Source organism: Diorhabda carinulata, chromosome 4 (assembly GCF_026250575.1).
Source record: "Diorhabda carinulata isolate Delta chromosome 4, icDioCari1.1, whole genome shotgun sequence".
Classification (NCBI taxonomy): domain Eukaryota; kingdom Metazoa; phylum Arthropoda; class Insecta; order Coleoptera; family Chrysomelidae; genus Diorhabda; species Diorhabda carinulata.
In genome coordinates this window covers 5,873,359-5,899,700 of record NC_079463.1, presented here as the reverse complement: position 1 = coordinate 5,899,700, position 26,342 = coordinate 5,873,359, and the positions used below count along the sequence as shown (strand labels likewise).

General features: G+C 33.0%; 1 protein-coding gene across 2 annotated transcripts in view; it reads right to left on the bottom strand.

Moving 5' to 3' along the window:
* LOC130892771 (uncharacterized) overlaps positions 1–20,590 on the bottom strand; it is a 90,990-nt gene extending 70,400 nt beyond the window's left edge. For both annotated transcript variants that reach the window (XM_057798376.1, XM_057798377.1), the window contains exon 1: positions 20,489–20,590. In XM_057798376.1, coding sequence (XP_057654359.1) covers positions 20,489–20,490 — 2 coding nt within the window. In that variant the 5' untranslated portion in view covers positions 20,491–20,590. The remainder of the gene's footprint in view (positions 1–20,488) is intronic.
* Positions 20,591–26,342: the final 5,752 nt, after the last annotated feature.

Below are 26,342 nucleotides of genomic sequence, written 5' to 3'. Positions count from 1 at the left end.
AAAAGTCTTCATATCAATTAAATGATGATTTTACAAAAAGCGAACAAAACATTTAGAAAGCTCACTTCTATTTAAGAATGTATTTTCTATAAAAAAAAAATAAGTAAATGTAATTAGCAAGAGTTTCCATGAATATGGCATAATTATCTAATCATTTGCAAATCGATTTAGCAGGTGTTAATCGTCCGTGGGTGCCGTTCACCGTAACGACTTCGGAAATGGTTAATAAAGTTCGTGCCTTTGTAACAGTAATCTCCGATTTTATGTGTGTAGGCAGTCTCTTAATGCCCTTTTAGGCCAGGCTGTGGATCATCTGTGCTTGATCAGAATACTATCAATACTAATACTAATAACGTATTCCATAATCGAATTTCTGGTTCTAATTGCTACAAGTAACGGAATTATCTGAAAACAACTATTGTTGTGAAACGCCACGCAACTATCAAAAGTTGTATGTATACTTGTAATCCACTCATGCAAATCACCTGTATTTATTTGAAAAGCTTCTATTCCACATTTTTTCATAAGAAATCGGAATACTCTGTATACAGTCACAGAAACGAAAATATGTTGGAAGAAAAGTCTGGATAAATAATGTCGTATTGGAAGAAGGTAACTGAGAACAATATGAGGAAATAACAAAAACCGTATGATCAAATTGATCTAAATAAATTTTGCAAATCATTTGCAGTGGTTGATTACAACCCTGGATACATCATCATATAGCACCTATATTCCATGGGAATTGAATCTGGTGAAAGAGGTGACCACTGTAAAATATGGGACAAGCTGAAAGAGATTTCATGACTTTGAATAATGCAAGAAAAAGTGATCTTAAGATGATTGGTTTCCTCTAGTATTTATCGTGTAATTTGGTTTTGTTGGGTATGGTTTTTGTGGCAACTGTATTCGCGTACATGTGTTTACTAAACATCTCGAATCAAAATGTAGAAACTGAATGAAAGCAATAAAGCGAGTTATAATTGGCTTAAGGATGGACTCAGCTGCGGCTGCATAATTCTCCATCGGCTAAACAATGCTCAGTTATACAAGACACTAGGTAAATACAATTTTTTTTACTATAGTACAGAAACAACTTCATCAATAAAACATTCAAGTATTAGAAAAAGTAGAATAATTTTATTTAGATTATATAATTAATGTTGAACATTTCTACACGAAGATAAGACGTGTGACTGACACACAGATAGCGCTGCAATTGTCAAATCCATTTGACGTTTATGAAGTACCAACCTTCATAAGACTATGTGTAAAATTTCATGACAATTCGATTAGTTTTCTTCATAAAAAAAATACTGTACCAGCTCAGCAATGGCTTCAAAAGTCTTATCCGGACTCTGCTCTTCACAAAGAACAATTTGTTGAATTTAAACGTGGTCGTATAGACATCGATGATGGTGAACGTTCTGACCGTCCAATTGAGGTGGTTACTCCAGAAAACATCAAAAAAGTCCACAAATTGGTTATATCTAATCGTGAATTGAAATTGCGTCAGATAGCTGAAACCGAAAAGATATCAAGGCATTGTGTTTATAATTATGCATAAACATTTGACGATGAGAAAGCTTCTTTCAAAGAGGATGCCACGTTTACTCAAAGTCGATCAAAAACAACGTGTTGATGAATCATAGCAGTGTTTGGCCATGTTTACACGTAATAAATTAGATTTTTTTGAGTCGAAATATGATAATGGATCAAACATGAATACATCACATCACTCCGGAATCAAAACGATCATCATCTGAATGGACTGCAGTCGGTAAACCACGTTCGAAGCGTTCAAAGGCACAACAGTTAGCTGGAACGGTTATGGCTTAAGTATTTTGGGATGCACATGGAATATTTTTCTTCGACTATCTCCAAAAGGGAGAGACAATCAAGAGCGAATACCACTTAGAGTTGTTGGATCGTTTGAATGCGAACATAAAGGAAAAGCGGCCTCATATGTCGAAGAAAAAACCACTGTTTCACCAAGACAATGCAGCGATTCACAAGTCTATCCATCCACTGTATAGTCCAGATCTGTCCCCCAGTGACTACTGGCTATTAACTGATTCTCGCCCGTAAGAAATTCAGCTCAATTGGAGAAACAATTGCTGAAACTGGAATCTATTTTGAGACAAAAGACAAATCCTTCTACAAACACTGTGCATTGTAGTGCACTTGAAGGAGACTAAATTGACAAGAAAAATCAATTTTGGCAAAAAATGTGTTTTTCTTACCACACCATTTATTGAGTGATGTGTTATATAGTGCTATAGATACTGCTAAAATCGAAAACATAAAACGCGATGAACTTGAAATACAAGCTTAATCAAAAACTGCAAAACGTTCGTAAACTGGAACTACGAGTATATTACATATAACTTCAAACTTTGTTTGGATAGTTAGTGACCAAAATAATTTATATACCTTTGAACAAGCATTTTTCAAAAAGTTTCTAAATTATGTCCAAGTCCAAATGAATGAAATATTTTCAGTATTTCAATTGCAGTTCTACTACTGCTTTGTAATACATAAATGACGCTATATATTTGAGATCCATGAAAACTACGTGTTTTAAAAGCCTGTCAAGTTTTGGAATACTCAGAAAATTGATGAATTGACTCACGTATCCCATTCTCCGTCGTCAACCGTCGACCCCGTGAATATAAAATAAAACAAAAACCACACACGGTGCTGCAAAATTAAGTTGTGAATATTGATTGACTCGAGAGCTTGTGATGTACCAGTTTACTGCAACTATATGTTAATTTATGAGCTTAATTCCTGTCCTGCTTTTTGGAAATCATTAAGCGTATGTGGCACCCTACAATTAACAAAAACAAGATGATCAAATTAACTTCACCAACACCAAGAGTTTACCCATCCTTTTTAGCTCACTACTCAAACATGAAGATATTTAGAAATACAGTACTGCCAGCTGTAATTTCGTGATATCTCAATCACATATCTGTATTTTATTAATCTAAGTTTTTCAAATTTTGAAGTCTGTGATTTTGTACAGCTATGGTTCATGTCGTGCTAAAGGCATTTTTCTAAATTAAATGAACATTATCAGCATCGTTTCTTAGTATTTAAATATTTTCATTTGCATTTTTGTTATCTATTTCAATTTAATTTATTCAGATTCTTAGATTATCTTTAGATACAATCTTGCAGATTTTCGCTTTTTCTCTTTATATTCATTAGGGTTTTCTCCGCTAATGAATCTTGAATATTTCAAGATACAAGATTACAATAATGTTGTGTTAAATATTTCAATACAATAAGCTGCAATTGAACCTGATGGAAACACACCGTTCACGATCCCATTACACAAACACTCACAATTACACCGTCTGACGCGCGTTTCGATAACTAAGTTATCGTCTTCAGGTACTGAAGGTACACGCGCGTCAAACAGTGTAATTGTGAGTGATGATGTAGTGCCACAATTTCCAAAGTGGTCCACCTGGTGGGGGATTTGATAGGGGTCTACGTTGGGTGTGACAAAAAAAATGTAAGCAGTGGTCCTTTATTTCGATAATATTTTGAGAAGCTCTGCGACTGTAAAGGGAATAATCTGGAAAACCTCACACCATTGTAGTACAGTTGATTCTACTTGCTGCTGAAAATGTTTTAAAAACTGTTCTGCACAAATCTTCAATTGAGATACTCAAAAGAATTCTTTTGAGTAACAACATTATACAAAGACGTATTGATGAAATGGGCTCTGATGCTGAAAGTTTCTTGTGTACGTATCTGTAAACAACTAATTTTCCTGTTTAACAGGACGAGTCAAAACTTTGAAGACGAACAATAAAGGTGAATCAATATTAGATATCCTGAGTAATATTTTTAAGGAAAAATCTATTCTATTCACAAAAGTTATATTGGTAGCAACAGATGGAGCTCCTGCCATGGTCGGACGATATCGTAGACTCAAAAGTTTTCTTAAAAGATTGTATTCACTTTTGCCTTAGTCTTAGAGTTTCTGGAAAGCAAGGAGCCTGATTTAAAAGAAAACCTGATCAGTTTTAAAGCAGACATCGCGTATTTGACAAATTTATTGACCTCAGCTCAAAATTACAAGGGGGCAGCCTCGAGTCAATAAAAATGAAGAATGTAATTTCAGCTTTTCTTGTTACATTTAAAATTATGAAGGAAAATCTTGGTCGGCGCTTATTTTCAGTTTTCACACCTGTCGCAGGTAGTTTGATTTGATATTAATACATTTGTTCAACATTTGATTGCCTTGCATGATGAATTTAAAATCAGATTTGAAGATATTCTATCGATGGATGAGCTACTCAAGCCTAGCACTAATGAGGAGCTGAAAGTGAGGCTCAAAAATTTTAGCTACAAGTAGAAATACCCGAAAAATATCCTGGACTGTAGGCAATTGTGCAAAAGCTTCTCATCGCTTTTCCCTCGTAGAAAAAAGTTTTGGAGCCGTTACAAACCTATTAACAAAAAAAGGAGCAGATTGAATATCATAGAACTGGCAGATTTGCGGTTATTTTTTACAAACCTCAAGCCAAAAATTGAGATTTGCTGTCAATCCAACAAGTACATCCCTGTCATTGGAATTAAATATTTTTTGTATTTACTACGATAGAAGATATATTACGTTATTATAATAAAATGAATATTGTAACAATTTATATATTTGAATAATTAATACCTACAACACATAAGGGGAGGTTTTTTAAATAAAATATGCGAGAATTGATTGGTTATTGTTCTGTGAGTCATTGTAGATTTCAGAAAAGTAACGTTGGGTGGTTGGGTGGAGTCACTTTTTAGATTGGCCAGCTTTGCTTTTTGATAGCCGCTCACAGCACAATCAATAAACAATTTAAATGAAAATTTGTTCAGTTGATTTTATTATCAAATAATTAACCCTATCAATCAATCATTTCTATCCTATTTATACGAAAACTTTAATCGTTGAAACCATAATGCAAGTTTCCATAGATAGATATAATCTTGATTTTTTTTCGAGATTTGGAAATTGGTATTAGTGCTAAAACAAACAAGTTTGGGAACAACACACTAAACAGTGTGTTCAGTATGAACGGGTCTAAAAATTCCAACAACAAAGTTGACGAAAATGAATAAATATAAGGTTAATCTTCATAAACCATAACACCATTTACAATATTAAATTATTTAATGCTGTTCTCCTAAACACACGTTTCAAAGTTTATGCTTTATGTTTATTTTATGGTTTTATCATTATTGTACTCTAGTTACATATTTACGACGATACAAGATGGTCAGGTTGGAATACTATAAAATTACCACTATAAACAAGTTTAAGCAACTATATATTAACGAATACACCCTCAGTGAGGTTTACTCCCTTGAACATAATACTCAGAATTTTACTTCAAAGCATATCAACATTTTCAATTGTAACGTTTTATTGGTTCTTTTGAAGTTTTTTTAAAAATTTTTTATGCTAAAATAGTTTTCGTTATATAGTAATTAGTGTTTAGTAATATAGATGTAGCAGACAACTTTCTTTCATAAAGTACTCATTGCATGTTGTCAAAAAGCCTATTTTGACATTTTAATTCATATTCCATGCATTGATGCAAGTCAAAATACTTTCAAATGTTGAAAAATGTATCCAACAATATATTTTTGGAACCGTTTGAAGTATTGAGATTATTAAATGTAAGAAGAGTTCAAATAGGAACAAAGAGCCTAATCTTAAGCCCTCATAGTCCACAGTTTATTACTTACAGAATTAATGTGCCAAGACCGGCAGGAACACGACGGATTCTCGCGTCAGAGGCAGTAATACTAAAGAGGGATGTAACTCATAGCTGCAGAGTAAGGAATCCATTTAGAAAACACTCGCGCAAACCCAAACAAAGTATGAACGGATCTGAAAGTGAAACTATATTGTCCCAATGGGTCCAAAGTTATGTGAAGAAACCTTCTCTATTCAAATAGGCAGATTCCTGGATTTTGGGAAGAGCAAGTAGCATTCAGCAAGAAACAAAAGTATTAGCATACATTCAAGATAAAATCAGAACATATGAAATACCTATCCTCCTTCCAGTACTGGAAAGAAACAATATATAAAGAAGAAATATTCTACAAGTACCAATAGAAAGAAAAAAGCCAACGAGAACGGAACATTGAGACTGCCTTAAGTAGTTCATCAATGAATTAAATAACTTCGTTTAATCCAAAGTGACAAAGAATCCGACAAAGATACATTTTCGTGGAGACCTTGGGTACACCAGTAGATATAGAATACTAAAAGTCCTCTTTGATCCTATGTGTGCTACAAAAATTTTCCAAAATTTTTCTCAAAAATGAAGCCCAGACCAAAATTGTATAGCATGACATTATTTACGAAAATGATTCTCAAATTATTTTCTTAGAATCACCATTCCTAGTATATCGCCATTTTCTTACTGTACCTTCTTTTCTCATATTCACGGCCCAATCCGCTCTGCTAATTCTAGCGCTGTGCGATTTCCATCTAATTTTTTACATTAAATGTTAATTAATAATTTCATTAATATTTTCGTGAGTATTACAACTGAATCGCTACAATCATATGACTTCAAATTAATTGATTTCATTGGATTTCTACTGTAGTAAAAAATTTTTACTAATCCCCATCGGAAACATTGAAAATGTCTATAGTTAGCAACTTGAGGGGCTTAAAGTATTGCCTCGTGGGCATAGACGCAACATAACAGTTGTAACGTTTTATATACGTTATAAATAATAAAATACACTCTAACAAACTACACCAACTTAAACCATTATTTTTGAAAATACGATCCATCACGTCAATGGAATTGAAGGGTGAAAAAAATTTACAGCTTAAGGTGTTTTACGTACGAAATTGGAAATAACGTTAGTTTGGAACAACAAAAACTTTATCTACTACCCATTTAGTTTCGAATTGTCGCCGATAAAAAAACTCTTGCACAAATTTGTTAGTTTCATTTTTGAAGAAGTAGCGCTCTTAAAGAAACACATGGTACTACTGTTTTTTGTATTTGTTGAATTGAATTTGTGAGAATGTAATTTCTTTTACTCAACTAAATTTAAATAACGTTGAAGGATTGTTATCATTTAATAGAAATTAATCAACAGTCAAAGCAGAAGATGAAAAGTCAATAACGAAATAGCAAAGAGAAAACAATTTGTAGAATGATTAGCAAATAACAATGAAGACAACTATAGAAGCTTCTGGAGCAAAATCATAGAGGAAAGAAAATAAGAAGAATGCGAAATGAAGGAAACAATATAAAAATAAACAAGTAAGACATATTGGAGGCACGAAAAGAGTTATTCGGAAAAAAAGAACTTTTGACAAGACTGGTAGTAGACTGATTAGTCTATGTGATATTGGTTATCTAGCGGGCTTGTCAGATTTAGGAATTATTATGTTTTATGCTAATTTCTATTGAGACAGAATGTAGTTCAATCTTAAATTAGCATTGAAATCGAAAGTAATGAATTCCATAAACTCATCTGACTTTACCTTTTGTCATAACCAGGAGTTTTCGTCGGAATCTATTATGTCTTTACTATAATTAAAATTTTCAACCGTGTATGGTTTGAAAACATTCTACAATTGTTTTACAAATAGTGTAGATTTGTCTAAATTTGGTTGTCGAATAGGCGGGTTTGATTTAATGAGCTGGTTAAGTTTTTAGTAACTTTCCATAAAGACTTCTCATTTATTTGATTTGACTCAGGATCTAACAGCCCAACATGTCAGTCAGTTAGGATGTACTTTACAGACACAGAAACGTGTCAATTTTGGTTGACAAAATATTTTTCTGACGACATCAAATAGCCGTGTGGTGGAGGCATCAGTATAGAGGTCGAAGGATTATAATGATGATTTTAAACTTATCTCAATAACTTTTTATCGTATTTTCCATGTATAAGTCACTTTACTTTATAAGAAAATAGGTTTTTTCAAATTTCTTAATACTCAGTTGTCCATTAGGTTCTTTCTGGGTGGCTCCAATTTATGACCGATTCGTTTCAAAGAATACAAATTCGAATTTTTTTAATACAAAATTGCTTACAACACAATTTGTTGAACGTACAACTTGTAAATTCAAATTATATAATAGAAACCTGAATATAGAAATTCACCTAAAACTTTTAATCGAATTTACTTGCTATACTTCATTCACTCTGTATATTCAATCATTACCTGAAGTTATGGTGAGTTTCTAAGTGCTTTTAAAACCCCGGAACGCGTCCTTCCCTTCAAATGGCTCGTCCTTTCAAGGCTTACTTATAAACTTACATCATAGCTATTTTGATGCTGGAACTTTTTTGTATTAGGTCTCTATTAAACTTACTTTTATCATAAAATTCAATTAAATAATAATGTCGGGCTATTTTCATTGCAATAAAACTTAGTTTATAATTTTTTTGAAACTCGCAACTTGAAAAGTTGAAAGAAATCATATTAAAATTCTAATTAATGCAGTACAATCTACATTGAATACTCAATCTAATTTATGCCCTACTTCCAAGCAAAATAGTTTCAATGGGCCTTTGAAAGAATGCTGTACCATTGTATGAGCTCTAATAAGCTTAAAGAGGCCTTTTTACGTTCTATGTCTAGTCATTAACTAAAATCCTTCTCGGAAGAAACATACTTCGAATAAAAAAATTATGTTCACTTTTATCGTATGTAGTAGCTCATAAACAATCGAATTGAAAGCTTATGTAGGTAGAATTGTTTATGTATATAAATAATAAAATTATAGTAATAACATTTCCTCTATACACATCGGTTACAAAAAGGAAAATGATAGTTAGTACATGTTGTCTTATTATATTATTCATCTACTTCAAATCGCAATAAAAATTGTTAATACTGTAATATCTCCATTTAACCATGCGTATCGTTCTTATGTTATATCCCAGGCTCTAAAAGAGTTTAATCATTTACACCAAGAAACTCTTCTTCGCGTGCCTTGAACGTAATCGATGGTTGACTGCCATTTTGCTTTATTTATTGCTGCACGACATACCTGAGCTAGTTAGGCCGAACTACTGACGAAGATTTTTCAACCACAATGTTGTGCGTTGTAACCTATCCTAGCTTCTACTACCCATGATTGCCGTAAGCTTTAGTTTTATAAAACTTATTCTTGCTTTGGCTACTCGGCTTCTCTTTGTCCATAACTCCACACTTCCAAGATTCCATTTATTTTTTATTACCGTTCTTAGGTAATAACTTTTTTCTACTTGATCTATTTGTAAACTATAAACCGTCGTTTCTCTCCCTGGTACATTTTGTAGTTTAATTATGACCAAATATTTAGTGTTCTGTGTGTTAAGTTTTAGTGCGTTATTCTGGCAGACTATTACAAAGCGTTCTACGAGCTTCTGCAGTTCCTCAAACGACCTGGCTATTAAGAGTATTGTCAGCGTAGCGTATATTGTTGACAAATTTTCCATTAACCAAGAAAACTTCATCAGCATTCTCTAAAATTTGTTTATTCGGAGTACAAATTAAAAATCAATGGAGATAAAATTGAGATATTCCTGAAAATGGATTCAATGAGGATCTGAGAGCATGAGGTTATAAATAAAAACTGAACAAGTCGTATATTATCATCGTTGAAAATAACAATAAGTTAACGTGCAGTAAATGACACAAAATTATGTGTGGTACCTTAGACACAAAACAATTTAAGGATAACGCACCAAAAAACAAATTGGACAGTTGAGAATTAAGTATCGAGCAGTTATAAAATATGGAGATGTATGAAGACCCTTAAATCATCATTTACGACAGTAAAATTTTGGGCAACTGAAGTCAAATTTGGCCGGATCAACAATCAACAATATCATCCACAAAGTCAACCACGAGGTACTGAATCGACTTCAGATCAAGGTTAAAGAAGTAGAAGAAGCTATCGACATTTCGAAAAATCACATTTACCATATACTGACTGAAATTATCCACGCGTTGGATGTCGCGGGTCGATTCATAACTGTAGAAAAAAAACCTGGATCCACCTCTACTTTCCCGAAACGAGAAAACTGTTTTTCAGCTTAAGCAATTATTTTTTTATAAAAACAGATTTTGGATTCAGAAATTGTTTTGTTTTTGAAACAATAATTTGTTTTTTGGTTCCGAGACTATTTTTTTTTTCAAAAACAAACCGTTTCTTAATTTTAGAAATGGTTTTTTTATAAACAAACCGTTTTTCAGTTTTCAAAATTATTTATCTTTAAAAACAAATTATCTTTCAGCTTTAACAATTGTTATTTTTTTGATAAACAATCCGTTTTTCTTCAAACAAGCTGCTTCTAGTATTAGAATTTATTTTTGTAAACTGTTTTTTGGATTGGAAATTGTTGTTTTTTAAGCAAACCGTTTCTCAGTTTTTCAAATTGCTTCTCTTCAAAAACAAACCATTTTCCAGCTTCAATAATTATTTTTTTTTCTTATAAACAAATCCCCTTTTTATATTAGACATTGTTTTTTTCTTAAGCAAATGTTTTTCTTTAAAAATAGTGTGCTTAGAATTTTTCTCTTTGAAATAATCATTTTTTGATTTGTTTTTTGGTTCGGAAACTGTTTATCTTTGAAAACCAACCGTTTTCAATTCTAGAAATTGCTTTTTTCAGAAAACAAACCATTTTTCAATATTAGAAATTATTTTCATCGGAAAACAAACCGTTTTTCAGTTTAGTTTTTCAAAGTTTTTCCAACTATAATGCACGATGTTGATTGTGAGTCGCACCTTAACGTCAAGTTTTTGCCCAAATAATTTGGCATTTCTTTGTTTCAGTGTTTCAGACAAATTCAACTATGGAGAGGTACACAATTTAGCAACGCGTTAAGATTGTTGGAGCCTTTTACGAAAATGGGCATTCAAATCAAAATGCATTTCGTGCACTTCGTGATTTTTGGTCAGCATAATCGACCAAATGTGTCCACAATCGGGAGAATTGTGCGCAAATTTCAGCAAACCGGGTCTGTAGAAAATGTGAAAACACCTGTGCATGCTCGCACCGTTCGTTCTGCGGAAAACATTACTGTTGTTCGCGTCGTCGTGCCCAACAATTAAACATCTCACGAACATCACTGATGCAAATTTTGGATAAAGATTTGGATTTACACGCTTGCAAGTTTCAATTGACTCAAGAGCTGAAGCCTGCTGATCATTTCAAGCGTCGCATGGTTGGTCAAACAGACAAAAGTGAATGGTGACTTTACAAAGAAAATCATCTTCAGCTACTAGGCACACTTTCACTTCAGTGTATTCGTTAACAAGCAGAATTGCCGCATTTGGGCAAATGAGAATCCACGAGTGATTGTTGAAAAGTCGAAGCATCAACAAAGAGTGACTTTGGTGCGGTTTATGGGCTGGAAGCGTACTTCTTCGATAATGAGGTCGGCCCAGCAGTTACCGTGAATGGTGTTCGCTATCGCGAGATGATAACGGACTTCTTGTGGCCAGAAACTGAGGATATGGACCTGGACGATATGTGGTTCCAACAGGATGATGCCACTTGCCACACAGCCAACGAAACAATGGCTTTTTTGCGCGAGAAACAATTCAAGAGCTAAAAGATGAGATAATTAGGCACATTAACAACATTGAACCTCAATTATGTCATTGAAAATATGGACCGTCGGATAGAGGTATGACACCGAAGCCGTGGCTAGCGTTTGGCCGATATTTTGTTTCACACATAAATTGTCATAGATCCTTCTATCATTAAAAAAAATATTAAGATAATTCTCTGAAAAATTTTTGTTTTATTTACAATTAACATCGTGCATTTTGGTTGGACCACCCTTTACATGGTCTGTTCAAATAAGAGTCTTTGGAGTCTATATGTTATATTGTCGATTTCAATCTTCCTGATTGCATACTCAAAAGTAACATTAAATAGTAGATGATTAATACGTTCTCCAAGGAAACGTAATTCAACTTGAAAGGATTTTTACAGATTAACTGTAAATACGTGTTAACAAAAAATTAAATGAGTCTCCGTGGGTATCTAAAAGCCTGATCCTGAACAAAGAGACGCTATTTCCGTAAGAGTTTTAATTAATTGTGTGACCAAATGTTCACTAACTACCATTAGGCATCGTCGCTGCAAGAAGGTCCAACACATTTTTACTACCCGTACGCGATCATCCAAATAAAAATTTATCACAAGGCAGCGTAACGATGTAATATACTTAACTTGCTATTTTTATACCTAAGGATTATTTCAAATAATTTAATAACCAATTATGAATGTACTGTTGGAAAGTTATGATAATTTATTTTTTTTTTTTCTAAAACAACATCTACAAACATTCGAAAGTGTTCTGAAAAATTCTTTTTATCGAGAGAATTTGTTTTGGGAGATCTCCTGGGTCATAGTCTCTACAATCTTCTCTCTGTAAGTGGTTGAATAGATGATTTATCAATTCATTGTTGAGGTCGTTGGTTTGTATCTTGTAGTATGGTTCTTTACCACATCTTTGATTAGCGTAATGTTCGAATCGTTATGTTTGATTAAAATATGTTTCGGGGATTTAAATGTTAGGAAATCTTGGTATTTGAAAGTTTACTGCAGCTTCATAGTTCTATTCAATACGACTAAATTCATATGAATACAGTTTTGCAGTAGAGCAATTTATTTTCCAGACATATTTGAGACCTTTTGTTAAGTAACCAATGAATATCTTTCTCCTCCATGTAAGTGGATGCGATCTTAAGTATTTGACTACTGGTTTTATCAAGATGGGAATTTTATTGATGGAAATTTGCGGAGAAACCTATTTTGTCGAAAAAACTAAGAATATGAAATCTTCTACGTTATGTAGTCAGTTCTCAACGCTAAAGAGTTGTTTAGCTACAAAAGAAATTGCTGGCAAACATATTATCCAAAAACTATTTGCTTAAGCGTCAGGCTGTGGGCTACGTACCAAAAAAGTTCAGGATACTAACGTCAGAACTAGTAACCACTGGCAAAAGTAATTTTAGTGTTTGGGTTCTTTAACGTATGTCGTAGAAATTATTTGATACGTTTGAATTTAGACGATGTGGAAGATAATGAGCGCTTCTTTAATGTGTTTTTGCAAAATGGAAAAAATGATATGTGAAGAAGTTCTACCATTACCAATGAGGGATGTACATTGGAGCCCTGTGCACTTTACCATTAATGCAGATCTACGACCTAAAAATATGAACAGCAGAAGATTATTTCTTGCATACCGCAATCGTAGATGTTGCGTCCAACATATTGGATGCCACGCCATCAGCGCTGCTAATAAACTTGTTTAGATTACCTGAAAATGAAAAATATGGGCTAAGACGTTCTTCGGCAACCATGTTGTGGAGGATGGCGCTCTTCTTACGTAGCAGAAAACATAGAAGAATCCATACAAAGAAAAATAGAGGTGACACAAAAATTGTTTATTTGTCATTTGCAAAATACAAGCTCTGCGACAAGAAACGTTGTCTTGAGGTACGTATGGTAGGTACAGTAAGATCTATTGAAAATTATTCTTAAAAACAATGATAGTTTCGAGGAGACAAAACAACTAATTAATCTGAGAGGAAGAGTAAAGGAAGGAACTGAAAAAATTACATGGCTATCCATTCGGGAATGACATCGAGGCAATGAAAATATTTGTGTTGTTGTTGTTAAGGCACTTTTCCTCTTCAAGTATCATGTATCAACTGGAAAGTTATTTGTACTACGCTATTTTATGTAAATGACTCAGAATATATTTGAGAGCAAATCAAATATGCCGCGGACAAAAATTTCTCTAATGTTATATTCGACTAACTAACATTATTCAAATCTTGAGTTTCTAGAACGACAATCAACTATTAGAAGAATGGAATCTTTTCATATTAAACGAATTCGCCTTGATTTTCTGTGGAAATATTGTTTCCCATTCATCTTCGTTATTTTTGGGGTATTTGTTACGAATAACTTCTAGGAACGAATGTAAAATTGAATAAATTACGGAACGATGAGTATCTTAATTGGTAATTTAACTTTTCGAAAGAGGTAAATCAGCAAGATTTGAGGGAATAGTGACTATTCACAGAGCTTTGTTGAGAGAAACATACCATACGTTTTGTACAACAATTTTGTATAGTGTGAGCCATTTAGATAAAAAATTATACGTGAAAAATCAGGTCACACTATAATCCGGAATACAGAATTGTTGAAACTGTTGAAATCACCTACTTAACTTTAATCTTATGCACTGTATCGAGCTTTCTATTTCAAAGTTTTTTAGATATACTCATACTAAAACCAGTTTAACAAATGCCGCTATAAACTTGCTTTAAAAACATGAGAATCAGCCTTTGAAACCGAATATTTTACACATATCGCAAGACAACGAAGTAAAATGCTTGGAGTAGCTTTTTAGAACCATATCCATTTACAAATATTTGTTTTTATTTGTCTATCTCGAAACTTAAGTAGCAGTTCTCGTATTTTAGAGTTTATTTTCATATTACAACTTACAACTTTTAAATGAAATACTTTGGATTTTATGTTAATCAAATATTTTAATTATATACGCAAACTTTTTGAACAAAATGGTTATTTATAATAAAATGCTAAATGAAAAAAGTTAACCGACATTTGTTTTTGCTCCATTTAACTATTCCACTTTGCCTTGTCATTTATAAATTGAATGAGAGCACTGTGAATGCTCTCAATAGGATCATTAAATCCACCAAAAAATTCAATCTAGGGAAAAAACATACTTGGAATCGCATCGTATAATTCGTAAAATGAATGTTCAGAATTTACGGGAAATGTTTAGATCAGAAATAAAGTAAAATGTAGGTGAACTCGAATAAATCGTTGGAATATGTTAAAATTTCATTGGAATCCCAAGACATTTTCTGAATGGAAAAGTAATTATGATGGCACAATTTATAAGTATACTTTTTATAATTTAATTTGAGCTGCGTCCGAGATATACTTGAATATTTCGGGCTCATATTTCTTCTTATTTCAATTAAGATTTTTTTGTTCTCTTTCACTTTATAGAAGAAATACACGCGAACTTCATGGGTCTAGTGAAAGCATACGATAATATATCTGGTAAGCAATATATATGGATAAAACTAAATCATGAAAAATGAACGAAATGAAAACACCAATAATAGTACTGAACGTTTTAAATATTACTAGTAGCTTTCAACAAATAACTAACTTTCAGGATCAGGAAGAATAAAAGCTGTATTTTCAAATTAAAAACGTATATAGAGGAAAGCAACAGAAAATATACTTCATTGCAGCTGGGATAGAGAAAAATCTCTGTCTCTTTGTTTTATGAGAATAAAAAATTTGTAGAAAATAATACCAGACTCGTAAAGTTGGACTAAATGCGAAGGTATTCACGAGTTCGAGGAGGAAACCTAAAATATTGGGCAGAACTGGATTGAAATCTATAGTAGATCTTTGGAGCATTATTTGTTGTTTATTGCAGCATAGAAAATACAAAATATCGAGAGACAAGAAAAAAATACGATAAAACAATTAATAAAACAAAAGGAAATTGATTGAAATAAGAAATATACATAAATAGAGACTAAATAATATCACAAAAGATAAAGAAGAAATAAGACATATGAAGATAAAATTGAGGATAAAAGAACAGATATGATAGAAGAAGGGAGCCAGTTCAAAGAGATTTGGCAAGATCTTTCTCAATAACTGTTAACCGAATATACAAGTATATGGGTGATTCCGTTCTAACTGTGATTTTTTGTATTCAAAATTTCAAGATTTTAAAATTTAACTTTTCTAACTTTTTTATGCATATTATTCATCTATTTTACTGTAAAAATAAAACTCTAAGAGGAATTTACTACAACTTCAAAGTATCACGAGCAAGACACAAATGTCGGATTTTGAGTTCCACGGTACTGACTCATTTATCCACGGTACTGACATGGTAACTTAAGATATTAAACAACAAGTGCATCAATTTTCCTCAGTTTGATCATAAACATTAGAATTTATAAGGTAATTAGTTTAAATCATTTGTTACGACAAAAAAAATTAATAATTTATCGGTAAATTCTAGGAATGGAAATGACACGGTACTGACATTCAAGTGATGTAGTATAAGTTTTCTTTAAGTGGCAAGTTATATTGTATAAAAATAATGTTTAAATATCTTAAGAATTATTCAATTAACACAAAATTTTTATTAATTGATTATTAATTAATGACTAGTACAAAAAAACAATACAGGACATTGAATATCACAGTTAGAACGGAATCACCCATATATATGAATCGGATAAAAATAAACACTAGAAAACGCCAGACAAATCATCCTGAAAGGATACCAACAAATATGACGTATGAATTTATCCTGAGAATCAGGCAGCCATCAACGTACTGAGCTTCAATAACATGAACTCAAAACTGACATAGAAGTTTCGAAAAACTTGTGGTATAGAATAGTAGTCTCGTGATTTTGGCCTAAAGGAAACTAAGGATATGAAGACGCGATTGTAGCCGTAGGTATAGCAAAATAAACGCCTTCGACACGCCTAGAACATCATTGTGGGGTAGTAAAATGAATTTCTGTAAGATGGAGTTTCTGAGAATGCGGAAGCTGAAATATAAATGCTCTGGAGTTGTCATCCTGGGCTATATCATAGAAGGTGTCTCTTAAATGTTATAACTTGTTCTATGTACATTACTTTCTTTTAATTATTTTCTCTTTATTGACGACGCATTTTTTATAATAAGTAGTATGGAGTGCGTTAAATGTGTATTGTTGAAACATTATTGGAAACAAAAGTTGAAAGCAGCCGTGACAGCAAGGACAATATGTAATATTGGAGGGAAAGACATAGTTAATGAGCGAACGACACAGCGATAGCTTAACCTAGTGGCGATTTGACGCTTAAAGATCGTTAGCGCTCAGGTCATCCACATGCGAGGATACAAAGGAAGCAGTAGAAAACAAATCTACCACCAGCACTCGCCTATTATCGTATTCCCTAGGATCTTCTTAAGATATCATACATCGTCATTTAAAATCATTAGTTATCTATAAAAGTTGTCGAATAATGCCACCAAATTAGTCGAGATTCAACCGAAACGTCGAGGTGTGTTAATTGCGATGAAAAATGGATTTATCTTAACAACCCAAACATAAGAAATCAGTGGTAAGACAAATGAAAATTACCAGAACCCGAGGCAAAGAGAGGTTTTGTTGCGTGTCTTATGAAATTATAATGGTTTCCTGTACTTCGAAATTATTCAAGATAGACGAGCTATCAATGCCAAGAGAACTTGGTGTTATTGAATTCCTACCATATCCAGCATTTAAGCCAGACCTTACACCGTCAGATTATTATTTATTTAGATTCGTGGCGAAATAATTGTGCTGGAAAAAATTTCAATCCAAAGGAGATGTTCAAAATGCAGTTTGACAATTTTTTTAATCTAAGCGCAAGAATAGTTTTACCAAAGCCTGAAGAGCTTTCTGAATACGATGGGCTATACTGTAATATAAATGTTTTTTATGTGGTCACTTAATAAAGAAAGAAAAACTTCGATCGATTTGATACTGCTAAATCAATAATGTATTTGGATCTTAATAAATCCAAGGTAACTATTAATTCCTTGAAGAGCACTATATATATTAATCGGGTTAAAACGTTCTTCGCCGTCTTCCGATTCCCAGTTTCCATTTTTCTCGATCTTCCCAAAGATCTTCTTCCAATCCTCTCTCTCGAATATCCTTCTCGATACCTTCTCTCCAGCTTAATCTTGGTCTTCCTCTTCTTCTTCTTCCTTGTGGTGTCCAATTTAAAATTTGTTTGGGTATGCGGTCTTCAGGCATTCTTTGGACATGTCCGTACCATCTTAACTGATTCACCCTAATGTCTTCCGTAATCGTATGTTGCACTTTCATGATCTCCCTGATTCTGTCGTTTCTTATTTTTTCCAGTCTTGATATTCCTGCCGCGCGTCTCCAATAATCCATTTCTGTGGCTTCAAGCATTTTGAGGCCAGATTTCGCTACTATATGTTGTTATACTTTTTATTATGCTATTGTATATTCGATGTTTGTTTTCCTTGGATATATGTTTGTCCCACAATACACTATTTAGTTGTCTTATTGCTTGTCTTCCTTGGTTATTTCTTTGTGTTTTTGCTTCATCTAATCTTCCATCATTAGTGATGATCATGCCTAGGTATTTGTATTTTGTACAATGACTTATTTTTTGTTGTGTTTCTTCAAGTATTAAATTTTGTTGTTCTCTTCCAATACACATATATTCCGTTTTACTAAAATTTACTTCTGGAACCCATTTCCTGTATTCCTCTACTAGCTTTCTTTTCATATATTCTAAGTCTTCGTAGTCCTGTGCCAAGATTATTTGGTCATCTGCAAAACACAGGGTATATAGTGTGGAATCGATTAGTGGAATGCCCATGTTCTTACATTTCCTTTTCCAGTGTGCTAGTGCGTGTTCCAGGTATATCTAGAAGAGTGTGGGCGACAGACAGCATCCTTGTTTTAACCCCTTATTGATGGAGAATCCTTTTGAGACCTTGTTTCCTATTTTTACTTGTGATTTACTGTTTTCATAAAGCTTTTGTACTGCTTTTATTAGGGCCGCATTTATATTTGTTATTTCCAAGGCATCCCATAGTTTTGTTTGCGGTACGCTGTCATATGCAAAAAAGCATATGAAGAGCACTACCATCTCTAAAAATATTTGATGATATTGGATCTGGATGAAACTGGGCACTGCAGATTTTGTAGGGACGAGGAATAAATTCCAGTTTACCAATAGTTGCTGCGAACATGAAATCTGTAAGAATCTCTTTACAAGTATGGATACTTGAGTTGATTAGAACTTGGAGCTGAAAGATTTGCTACAGTCCTCCTAAAATTGCCAAAGATCGGAAAAAACGTTAGGCCAAGCAAGATAAAATTATTTATACTCTGTATGTTTTCAGATATCAAAGAGCTAGAGCTGAATGTCTAAATACCACCATCCTCAAGTAGTAAGCTTTCACTTGTTATCTGTCTTAAACTGTTTCAACGCGCATTCGGTGATGAATCAAATACTGGTTAGCCCAGTTCTTGAGTACCATATACGCTTAAAGTTTTCCAGAAGGCACAACATGTAAAAATTGCGCATAACATTAGAAATGTTAAAAAAAAGTCCACATCATATATTTTAGAAAATACATACCGCGTGTGGATTCACCAATATTCATCAGCTTTTGCGAAGAAGTAAATGATTGTTATGTAAGGTATATAAGTAGTTTTCTTTCTCAATACAGGATTAGAGAAAGTAACTAAGCTTGAAGAAGAACGTGGAATTACAACAAGCTTGTACTTAACAAAATGTTTTCTTGCGGTTCTAAAATCATTTAGATTATAACTTAATAGTCATTAATCATTCTAATCGCCTGATTTGACCATGTATGATTTTTGTTTATTCTTTGATCTAAAGAAATATGTACGTGCTCGTTGTTTCACGACAAAAGATGAGTTAGATGAGAGCATCGCAAAATATGCTTGAATTAAATCCTTTAAATCGTGGAAGTTTAGGTTACAAAAGTTGTTTGATGTAGTTGGTGATTACTTTGAACATAAATGAAATAATTTCCAGGAAAAACCTTGTACCTCAAAATATACACCGTCATATTGTTCCATTTTATATAGCATATTAATTTTTACTGGCGAATAAAATTTCTAGTGTTCAATTAGTGAGCAATTCAATTAAACCGATCTAAGAATTCAAAAATAGAAATGATTATTGATCGTTAAATGTTGATTCAATGAAATGTGGCTCAAGTTTACTGTAGAATTTATATTGATTTAGTTCTGGCTTTCAAAAAGTTTGACGAGGGTACAAAAGAGGCTCACTATGTTGAAAAATACCTGAATCCTGAATCAAATGAAATTTTGATCCAGGATAGACGAAAATATATCCAGGTCAATTTTTGCTTAATTCCCAAATTTCATTATACCATGAAAAAAATTGGAATTGGGAGGAAATAATATCAATATAACTCACTGTGGTGGACTTTCAATCCGGGTAAAAGTAACCTTGAAAAAGCTGCAGCTAGCTCCTAGTTCAGCTTCAGTTTTTTTAGTCGTTTACATGAATTTTCAACCAAATTACAGAAAGATTTTATTATTTGTTTTAATTTGAGAGTGTTTTTTATTAATTAATAAAACTTTTATAGAGCTTTTGTTTATCTACAAATATTGAATTTCGATATTCCTATAAATAGTGTAGCGTATTTCGTTTCCCCAATGAATTATACGCTCCCGTAACAAGTGGAAACGGTCTTAAAACGTCACCATATCAACTGGTTGCTAAATTATATCCTGAACTATGTTCCATGCAAACACTAACAGGTGGTTGGTTTTAAGTATTCCCCGAAGTTTTAGCTAGTTTACAAAATATATAGGTATAAATGAATTGCTACTTACATATTCTAAAATGGAAATTTAATTATTTTCATGTTCAATCATGTATTAATCTATGGATGTTCCATGACTGAATTTATTCACTTTTTGCACAAACTTACGTGAACAAGGGTAGCGATAAAACTGGGTCCGAAAAGCATCCCGATACTTGGAGACAGCATCACGCGCCGATTTCCAACGCTGCTGACGTCACGGGCATGGACATCGTTACAAGCTTTAAAGACAAAATCTCTTTTACATATGTATTATCATAAGTATTTTCCCTATTTTCACGTGCAGATTTTGTTAGTACTCCAAAGAGTTAAGCAAAAAATAGGGAGAATAGTGAACAGGCACGGGGACAACTAAATTCCATTAAAATGGATCAATTCTAGCGAAAAGTTATTACATATGTTTTAACATAAAATGTTAGTGGAACATGTAAATTCTTAACCCATTTCTCAAACCGAAAGTCTGATATTCAGACAGCGCGACGCGGCGTCTCGTTGCTTTTAGCATCGTCACTAAAATAACATCCAAAATTAGTAAAATCAAGACTGATTGGAATATACAAAACATGACAAAAATCTACACTTTCAAATGTCCGTTTTAATGGCAAGTAAAAAATTGATGTTTCGATCTATTTCAGTATATATCAGATAATGAATACATAAGTATTCGAAAGCTCGGAATATCAATCTGTGCCGAATATGTGTACACGAAGCAGACGCGTAGAGAGGAGCCCAAAATATGATGATTTGTGGCAATTTACCACTATACCAAGTTGTATTCCCGAGGATTTGTAGGTCTTTGAAGTAGGGCAAAAATTTCCGAAAAACTGGAAACCCCTCAACTTAAAAATACCAAATTTGGTACATTGTTTGAAACTGTTAAGACCATTAAATAATGGTAAGTAGAAGGGAATGCTACTATTCTGGTGGCTTAATAAATGATCTTAAAGTTTTTCATCTCTCAGTTGATTTAAAAATTTTATTTCGTACAATTGCACGCAAAGTTAGTATTTCACGTTCTCAGCACAGTCCGCGAAATTTATTTTCGCGGTCATTACCCATAGCAACGGCCGCAAAACCAAACGTCACTTCCAAATTTGACTTTTCTAAAATACTACAAAGACAAGGATTAAACAAATACATAAGTACTTATATTATTTAGGATGAATATTATACACAGTTTGTATTATAACTTATATTTACTCCAGAAGTTGTTTTTGAATAATGACTATTGCCTACATTCAAACCAGATAATATATCGCCAAAAAATGAGTTGGAAATTTGCTTCTTATTTTCGAGAGAGCAGAAGGATATTTCTATACTGTCGTAGACTTTCATCCACCGTGACGTTTAAGAATTGACATATCAGCCCCAGTATTGGCAAGCAGCGTGGCAGAACTTCTCCGAAAATAGTCATGTTTCAGGATTTGGTAATCTGAGATACTTGGCAATTATACTAGGCATTTTCCCAATGGTATGCACTCCATCAACTTGTACGGTGCACTTTCCGTTTACGTATTTCAACAATATACGAAGAGCTGCATATTTACAATAAATTTTCATGAAATCAATATTAGTAACAGTGAAAATACGTTTCTTATCCGTCTTGGTATCAGGAACTATTACTATTAATACAACATTCTCTTCCTGAATATCTTTAATAACCATTTTTACTAACTAAATGGCGAGAACTGTCAAAATATTTTGTATATATTGAAACATATGATTTCCATAGCAATAAATTGAACTGCTGTTGATTTTATAGCAATATATATTTATTTACAATTATCTTATATATTAAAAAAATTGATGATTTCCATTCCGAGTCAATTCAGGCGTTCTACCCAACCGATTTGCTTAATTTTTTTTTCAATGAAAGGTATTCATACACAGATCAGCCATCAACCATCGGATTTCATCTAATTTTCACCATTCTCAAGTTATACTCAAATGCGATTTCCCCCTGTACATTACTTATGGTTTTTCACATACACACGCTCTATCCTCAATATCTCAGGTTCTATTCAAGATAGAGACTTCGTTTTAGTTCAAGAACACTCGCTGAAAGACTTTCTTTCTTTTGAGTTTATGAACAATTAAATCGGTTGAGTTGGAGAGGAGCTAGGCGCGGACATTCAATGTGGAGTTATGGATTTTTGTAGGTTTTTGGCAATTTTTCTACATTCAAAGATCTATATCTTAGGTTCTAATATAGTTACAGAGTTCGTTTTGGTTTAAGACACTCGCTGAAACACCTTCTTTCTTTTGAATTTTTGAACACTTAAATCGGTTGAGTTGGAGAGGAGCTAGGCGCGGACATTCAATGTGGAGTTATGGATTTTTGTAGGTTTTTGGCAATTTTTCTACATTCAAAGATCTATATATCAGGTTCTAATATAGCTACAGAGTTCGTTTTAGTTCAAGAACACTCGCTGAAGCACCTTCTTTCTTTTGAGTTTTTGAACAATTAAATCGGTTGAGTTGGAGAGGAGCTAGGCGCGGACATTCAATGTGGAGTTATGGATTTTTGTAGGTTTTTGGCAATTTTTCTACATTCAAAGATCTATATATCAGGTTCTAATATAGCTACAGAGTTCGTTTTAGTTCAAGAACACTCGCTGAAGCACCTTCTTTCTTTTGAATTTTTGAACACTTAAATCGGTTGAGTTGGAGAGGAGCTAGGCGCGGACATTCAATGTGGAGTTATGGATTTTTGTAGGTTTTTCTCAATTTTTCTACATTCAAAGATCTATATCTTAGGTTCTAATATAGCTACAGAGTTCGTTTTGGTTTAAGAACACTCGCTGAAGCACCTTCTTTCTTTTGAGTTTTTGAACAATTAAATCGGTTGAGTTGGAGAGGAGCTAGGCGCGGACATTCAATGTGGAGTTATGGATTTTTGTAGGTTTTTGGCAAGATCTATATCTCAGGTTCTAATATAGCTACAGAGTTAGTTCTTTTCTATTATAATGATTTCTGTGGTACAATATATGCATAGAATAGTAATCCTGCTTAATCTTGAGCAAAAATTACACCTTTTCTACCGAAAAATAAGTAACTGCGAAAAACTGGTTAATTAATTTTCTGAAGGCTGCATTTAGAGTTCGATATGTCAACCGTGGGGTCACTGCTTTGGTGAATGAGAGGAAGATGTCTCTTACTTACCCCAACTCGCCCCACTGGAAATGTCATCTTGCTCTTTAATAATACTTACCCTCGTGGAAGTGTATTTTTCAATGTGAAACTGAAATTTTTGTTAGATTTTCATTTGCTATTGGAAACATTGAGTATAGAAATGTATATACAATGAAACACATTGTCTATCTCCCTCGTATTAATAAAGACTAAGCAACAAAAACCAATCCAATAAAAGTCAATTTAATACATCAGAACATCAACTAGTGGATAAAAGAGGGAAAGAGCGCACAGACAGACAAGCATTCACATTTACATTCAAGATTTGCAGTGGCAGCTTTCTGTTATTCACATTTTATAATGAGTTTAGCCAATAATACGTCTGGAATAGACAGAATAAAGAGTTTGTTTGAAATTTTTGGTAAATCAAGATTTTTTTCTATTCTATAAGTATATTACAGAAAAGCCTTTTGACTTTTTTTATATTTTAATCATAACAGGTATATTAAAAAGCATGTGCCTCAAATATAAGAGAATTTTTATACGTTATCTATTATACGAGGGTTGTCTGAAAATTGTCCAACCTAACAAAGAATCAAGACATTTTTTTCCATCCGTTTTCCAGAATAGTATAGAAAAACATAGAGAAATTACTGCAAGAGGATACTAATTCTCCGTAAGAATGATCGATAAAAATGTTTCTCAATTTCAAATTAGTATCAAGACAAACAAAAATTCCATTTATGATTTCCAAAGCTCAATTAATAACAATGTATAAAGGCAAATCACCGATCTCTCGAAGTAACCGTTTTATAATCTTAATTAAAACAATACTGTCATTTCCATTAATTATGATTTAATGTTTGAAATGTCACAATGTTACAAATTGGGGTTATAGTAGTCTTAATTATCTAATTGGTTTAGTCCGAGTATCCGGATGTTAGGACACTGTAACTGAAAGTAGTACTCCTAACCCTGTAAATCGAATTATCTACCTGGAACATTTCCTTCATTAATTATTAATTTTTGTCATCAAAACTCTTCAACAATACTTGCTGGATATTCTCGAGAAATTCCTAGAATTCAATAAAATAGTAATAGCAATGACAAACTTTGTTTTTGAAATACAAAGTGTTGGAATTAGGAAAATAATTATAGTACAGCTGCTGCTTCAATCAGAATTAAGCAACGATTTTTATTAACCATTCTTTTCATTGAAATAACTTATGATAGCAGTATGGATTCTTCATTCTAAAAAGCTATATTTAGCTATATTATAAAAAGTAAATAGAATCGCAAACATAAAGCTTAGAAGAGACCCAGGATTTGACCTCACCACCGGGAAAATCTTGAAGCAACTACCACGCAAAGCTACAGTTAGAAAGACCAACCTTATTATTACATTTCTCAGACTGATATACGTATAATATTTTTCACAATCTAAAAAAGTTGTAACGCAGTGATAATCCAAACTAAAATCCAAAATATTTTTGGTTGCTAAAAACAGGCATCCATCCTTCTGACCCCGCCTGTCGAATAGTTTTTATCTTTATTAGACGTAGCTTTTGTGTAAGTTTCTGAACCATCCACCCATCCTTTACTAGGTGTATCATAGTTGTAGTACCAAGTCTTATCAATCTTTTGGTAATTCTTTTGAATGAAAACCACAAACGACGTAGAGTACTCAACAAAGAACAATTAATTTCACCATTAGTTTCCTGGAATAGTCCTCGTGAAAATGACAATGCCGTTGGCACTTTTTGTTCTGCATACAATACATAAAAGCTGCGGCGAATTAAGTCTTCCTGATCGAAATCAATGTACTTTAGTACTTCATTGTAATTTCATGTTTTTTAGGAGCTATCGAATAGGAACGCTCCTTAAAGCTTAAGCCTCTCTAATTAAACAGTTTCAACTATGCTGCACTGTTTGGTGGATTTTATTTTAAAAAAAAACAGTTTATCATACACAGTGTTTCGTGGCTCGATAGGAACTATCACAGATAAAAGGGCTGGGACTATACATAATTCGACCCTGTCAAGGTCAGGTATAAATATAAGGATAGAATTCTATTTGAGCCCTGTAGAGGAGGCTGGGGCTAATCAAACAAACCAAATTCCTTACAAAAAACCTCCTTATCCTACCAAAATTTAACCAACGAATCTCTCTCTCTATTTTATTGTATTTCATACATTAGCAGGAGGCTATTTTCTTTCTTAGATCGTGAAAAATTCTTTACCTGAACTGTGGGAAGTAGCAGAGGCAATAATAAAACTGAAACCAGGTGAACCTCACCAGGAAGTTGCATCTAGCTTTGTAGCTGGTTATTTTAAAATTGTACTAAAAATTTCTCATTAAAAGACTAAAATATTTAATGGTTTTCGAGAAAAGCACTCAATTGGTCAGGGAGTTATAAACGTAATCGAAAAGTTCTTAAAGAAAAGCAAAGTATACTCTACCTCTTTCCTAGACGTAGTCCAGGCCTTTGATGGAGTTAGCAGCTTAAATCATAAGTTAAGTATGTTACTACCACACAACTGCTATTTTGGACGTTGGAAAAGACAATGGAGAGTCTAATATTTAATTAGATGAAGTTGCACTAATAGATGGCCTATCAAGGTAAGCTAAAACAAATCTGTTCGTGTTATTTTTACGAAAAAACGAAACCAAAATATTCTAATAACAAGATACAATCCTTAAATTTCTTATACTAACAATGCAATGTATTTGGG